This window comes from Nymphaea colorata, chromosome 1 (genome assembly GCF_008831285.2).
Source record: "Nymphaea colorata isolate Beijing-Zhang1983 chromosome 1, ASM883128v2, whole genome shotgun sequence".
NCBI lineage: Eukaryota > Viridiplantae > Streptophyta > Magnoliopsida > Nymphaeales > Nymphaeaceae > Nymphaea > Nymphaea colorata.
The window spans coordinates 9744529-9749509 of record NC_045138.2 but is presented as its reverse complement, the minus strand read 5'-3'; the positions used below and the strand labels follow the sequence as shown (position 1 = coordinate 9749509).

The 4981-nt window shown below is 42.5% G+C and overlaps 1 protein-coding gene across 2 annotated transcripts; it reads right to left on the bottom strand.

Annotated features, from left to right (window-relative positions):
• Positions 1 to 202: 202 nt before the first annotated feature.
• On the bottom strand, positions 203 to 2643 carry LOC116263799 (protein THYLAKOID ASSEMBLY 8, chloroplastic-like). 2 transcript variants are annotated; one of them, XM_031643601.2, is made up of 3 exons: positions 1885 to 2643; positions 574 to 617; positions 203 to 464 (listed from the first exon to the last, which is right to left on the bottom strand). In XM_031643601.2, the coding sequence occupies exons 1-3, from the start codon at positions 2242 to 2244 to the stop codon at positions 443 to 445; spliced, it is 426 nt and encodes a 141-aa protein (XP_031499461.1). In that variant the 5' UTR covers positions 2245 to 2643; the 3' UTR covers positions 203 to 442. The 2 variants fall into 2 exon arrangements, with proteins under 2 accessions (XP_031499461.1, XP_031499443.1); XM_031643583.2 differs by lacking the exons at positions 203 to 464; positions 574 to 617 and adding an exon at positions 1041 to 1584 and having other exon boundaries at positions 1885 to 2630.
• Between the last annotated feature and the right edge of the window lie 2338 nt (positions 2644 to 4981).

Sequence of the window (4981 nt, the reverse complement as noted above, 5' to 3'; positions counted from 1 at the left end):
ATAAAACGTTCAAAAATCTGTCGAGATCTTCCAACAGCTAGGAAATAACTCAGCCGAAGCTATGGAGAGATCATTGCATTTCTAACAGACCCGTTGTTTCACTTCACAATTGCTCCCTCCTTCTCTCTCTCTCTCTCTCTCTCTCTCTCTCTCTCTCTCTTATGCGCACGGCAAAGTATCATGACATCCTCTATTTTGGGAGAAGAATGAACAAACCCTCCACGTCTCTAGTAGTCGGATGCCCCCACAAGCCCACACTCATCATTAACCTAGCAAGCCACACTCCCTTAGAAAATTGAGCAACGTCCTCGAGTTCCTATATCGTTCTCTTCTAGGGAGAGACTAGTATCATACAGAACCACGGAGGAACTAGAAGAGATTCATGTGAATCTCATCGGAAACCCCTTCTACAATTAGCCTTCTCCATCGCTGCCGACCTTCGCTACTGATCCTCATCAATTGATCTGATGGGCACAAGTCACAACATTGTATTTACATAGAATAGTTTGATTAGAAGTTATCCAATAGAAATTCAATGAGATCTCTAGTCCATAGGTCCAAAAGCCACCTTACCTTTCGTTCCCAAAAAGCGCGTGTTGCATTTGAATCGGGGCCGCCTGTAGGAGGAAATGGAATAGTGGTCAAACTGTGAAGCTTATATGAGTCGCTGTTGTGAATTATTTCCTACGTTTTATGTGGTCATCCAAGTGTTTGATGGAACAAATGTTGTATCTTTGAAGGCGCTTGTGTGAATTACATGCAAAAGTTGGCTGCCCATTCCTGAACTCTAATTATTTAGATAACTTTAGCATATGGAATTCATGTTCTCTTTTAAAGAACTTGTTTATCTTTCTGATGTTTTATGCTATTTTTACACGACTGTTCAAGATAAAAAAATAAGTTTGATTTTTTCTTCACATGTCTAATCATCGAGAAGCCCGATACACGTTAAGCATTTCCCAACATCGCCTTAGGCAGTCTGTAGTCTACCATTGTATGGCCCTTGAAAAACTAATGTCACCGTTCAAGCTCTCGAATCAAGAAATTGAACCGGATCCAAAGGAATTTGATAACAAGGACATGCCCTGTTCTTCGCGGTTATATATTATCCACAAGTGAAATCCATGGAAGATTTCCATGATTACATCAACTTCATGACTTCTTTAATCCGCATTCGGTGATTCTCCCGGACGCAGATCAGGTTTCTTCTTCTGCAATAAGGAACTCCCAAGGCACACCAAATTGCTTCTCTGCCTCACGCCTAAGCCTCAAAGAAACATCGAATTCTCCCTTGGCGTTCATATGATTTACAAGTGCTCTAAACGTTGACTTATCAGGTTCAGAACCCACCTTCTTCATCAACTGGAAACACTCCATGCCCGTTCCAGGCATATTGAACAACATCAAAGTTTGTACGAGGGAATTTAAACCTTCATCATCAGCTTCACAAATCTCGGTCTTCATCATTGAGAAAAGAACCTGAGCACCTTCAATCATTCCATTCCTCAACAGTGCTGCAATTATTTCAGTATACAATAAAACTTGAGGTTTGTACCAGTACTCCTTTCTAACATCATCGAATACCTAAACATGCAAAAATTCATAGTCTGCAAATTAATTAAATTTCTTGTTGAGCTGGCAAAAAGACAAAAAAGGAAAAGCTTGAAATGAGCGGTGAGATCAATTTGATTGGGTCCAGCTTCAGCGTACTGCAACGAACAGTGATCAGTTAAGCTCGCATACTATTTATCCTGATCGTCGACTGCCATGACTTGCTTCTCATGTTAACACCATGTATTCAAAATCTCTATCTTTTCCGGAACGATAAACTAAAGAAAGCAAATGAAAGGAAACTAAGATTCGGCACAAGCACACAAACTCTACCTGGACGGCCAGCAGGCACTCGTCCTGCCTGAGCAATTCCCGGAGAACCGCGACCATATCCGCCTTGATGAGCCGCCGGACCTTCGTTTCGAATACGCGGCCGCGGAGGACCTCATCGTTCTTCGACAGTTTCAGGGAGTGCACCGTCTGGATCGCCTCGATGCTGAGGTTCCGCCCTTTCTGCAGCGGCCTCCGGTTCTTGCTTCTATCCCTCATGGTGTGAACTGGCCGAAGGGGCATGGAAGTCCACGAATGGCCAAGCTCGCAAGATCTCGCCGGTAGCTCGACGAGACATGGACGGCCAGCAGTCGCAGCTAGGGTTTTAGGAAAAGGCAGGTAGCATCGAAGGGGGGAATTCATGGCATCTTCTTCGGACCACAACCAGGAGTTGGAAAGAAGAAATCCCAACCCCGCGTTGCTCCTTCCTTTTGGAGGAACGTGCAGTTACCCTTACTATTTATAGACAGCAAGCCGGCAAGCGTGTGTGATCTTTAGCCGGCAAATTTTCATAAACGGATCGGTGAAACAAGAATGGGGCTCGACGTCCTCCAATTGAAGGAACTTTACGCTTTGGGTATGATTTGAGAATTCAATTTGAATCCAAATCAAATAACTGGAGTTCCATTAAGCGGATGTTGCTAACAGTTATTCCCCAAAACGGCAACTAAGTTGTCTTAAGTTACTTCTGAGAACCATCCAATCAAGTTGATGAATAACTCATGAATCCAATCAAAATAAACTGACATGATGATGCTTTGTAAGCGCACACCCACACCACCGGACCCCACCCCAACCCCACCCTCTTTTTTCATGCCCTTAAGGCTCGTTTGATGGGCCGGTGAAATATGGTGAGGAAGGTGAAATGTGTACGGAATGTGTACGGACGGATGAAATTTTATCCGCTCGACTGAAAATGCATCAAACAGGGTGAAACTTCACCCGTAACTTCACCCGTTTAACGCAAAAAAGAGCTCGAAAGGGAAGGCTCGACCTCTCCTCACTGGTGCCTTCCCTCCGCGGCTCGTCCTCCCTCGCTGATGCCTTCCCTCCGCAGCTCCTCCTCCCTCGCTGATGCCTTCCCTCCGCAGGTCCTCCTCCCACTCCTCTTCCCTCCCTCTCCTCTTCCCTCGCTGATGCCTTCCCTCCCCAGCTCCTCCTCTCTTGCTGTGCCATCGCCTGTTCAACCTCCCTCTTCTTTTGTTCTTCTTTTGATTTGGGCGATTTGGAGTTCCGATTTGGGGGTTTTTGCCTTCCATCGGTATGTGTAGTTCTCTGATTCATGGTCTGGTCTTCTCTCTCATTTTTCTCTTTGTAAAAATTGGTTTTTACAGAAATTGCCCATCACCTTCCCTCCAGCCTTGGCTGCCCTCTGTCTCTGCGTATACTGTTTGATTTACTAGTTCAGTTAAATCTCATTACTGACTCCAAGAATTCTATAATTGGATATCGGAAGCTAATGCTTAGAAGATTCAGTGGCTTATTTGTTTTTCTCTGTCGTGAACAAATTTCCATCTGAACTACTTAGTTGGTGATTCATTCTGTTAACTGGGACTCCCAGCCTTCTTTGTTTCAATTCTATCTGCAATCGAAGCCTCTTTTTGGAGACCTGGGCTAAGATGTAAGAGTGTGACATAACCTTTGCAAGAAGAGCAGATATGGATATGGATGTCAAAGTCAAAGCAATGATCAAGATTATAGAGGAAGATGCAGACTCCTTTGCAAAAAGAGCAGAGATGTAAACGACCAGAGCTTATGAAGCTAGTTGAGGAATTCTATAGAGCATATCGTTTATTAGCAGCAAGATATGACAATGCAACTGCTGAGCTTCGGCAAGCTCATCGAGCAATGGCAGAAGCATCAAATTCCGTTCAACTTGTCTGATGATTCTCCTCGGGCATCCTCTGTTTCAGACATTGAACCTAATACATCTGAAGTAACAAACCTGGTGCGGTCTTTGTTGGATTTAGATGATCTCCAAAAAAACTCATCAAGCTCATCATCACTTCCTTCAGTTGTCAAAAAGAGTGAAATTCAAGAGTGGGACAGTGAGATTCAAGAGTGCCGAAGAGAAAGTGGGACAGTGAGATTCAAGAGTGCCGAAGAGAAAGTTTGTTAGAGAGGTCAAATCAGTCTCTGCAGTTGGAGTTGGATAGTTTGGAGAAAAATTTGATACTGCAAGAAGAAAAACTTAAAAAAGAGCACCATGAGATTGAACAGCTCAGGCTTCAAATGCAAGAAGAGCGCTTGAACAATGAGACAGCTCTTCAATCTACTAGTCAACTAAACTTCCAACTAGAGGAACAACATAAAAATCTGGTTTTGGAAGAGGAACAACATAAATTTGCCATGTTAAATTCTTCTTGCGCATCAAACAGGGTTAAATTTACCACAGTAAATTCTTTCCACCCATCAAACAGGGCCTCCGAATGAAAGAGAGAAAAATTTCATCCTGTAAATTTTTTCAAAAAAATTTACCATGATAAATTTACTGCGTTAAATTTCACCCGCCCATCAAACGAGCCCTAACTTCCTTTCTACAACCTTAAATGATGTACACGATGAAGACTGCACATCAACTTCACAACCTTTACAAACCATGGTACACACACAGTTTACTTTATTGCTGCTTCAAAAATAATAATAAGAAGATTGTATTTAGATGGCACATTGAACAAAGTTGGCTTCGGAAAACTAGTTTTCTAAAAAAAAAAAGTTTTGTAATAAGTTTTGAAAAAACTGTTTTCTGTCATCTAATTGCCCAACAATTTGTTTCGGGTGTCATCCAAATGCCAACAATGACTAATGTTCTATTTTGAAGTGAACCAGGAGATTTTGAATAACATTCATCCCCCTTTCCCACCTTCCCTACTCCCCAATATTCACTGAACCGTAAACTCTAAGCTTTGTTGATATTAATGGACATCAAACAAGGGTCATCCCTGTCTTTTGATCGGACAGCCCTTATTTCATCTTTTTTTTTTGTACTTTTTATTTTTTAAAAATATGAAAAGAGAGCCATCCATTCAAAATATCGATGGCTCCCATTTGATGTCCGAAGATGTTAGCTAAACTTAGAGCCACGATTGAGTGACTTGTA

What these genes read in the sequence shown, in the direction of transcription:
- LOC116263799 (XM_031643583.2), bottom strand. Translation starts at nt 2,244, where the DNA reads ATGAATTCCCCCCTTCGATGCTACCTGCCTTTTCCTAAAACCCTAGCT. An exon ending in AGTGCCTGCTGGCCGTCCAG is followed by an intron (nt 1,585 to 1,884) that starts GTAGAGTTTGTG and finishes TTGCATGTTTAG; the next exon opens with GTATTCGATGATGTTAGAAA.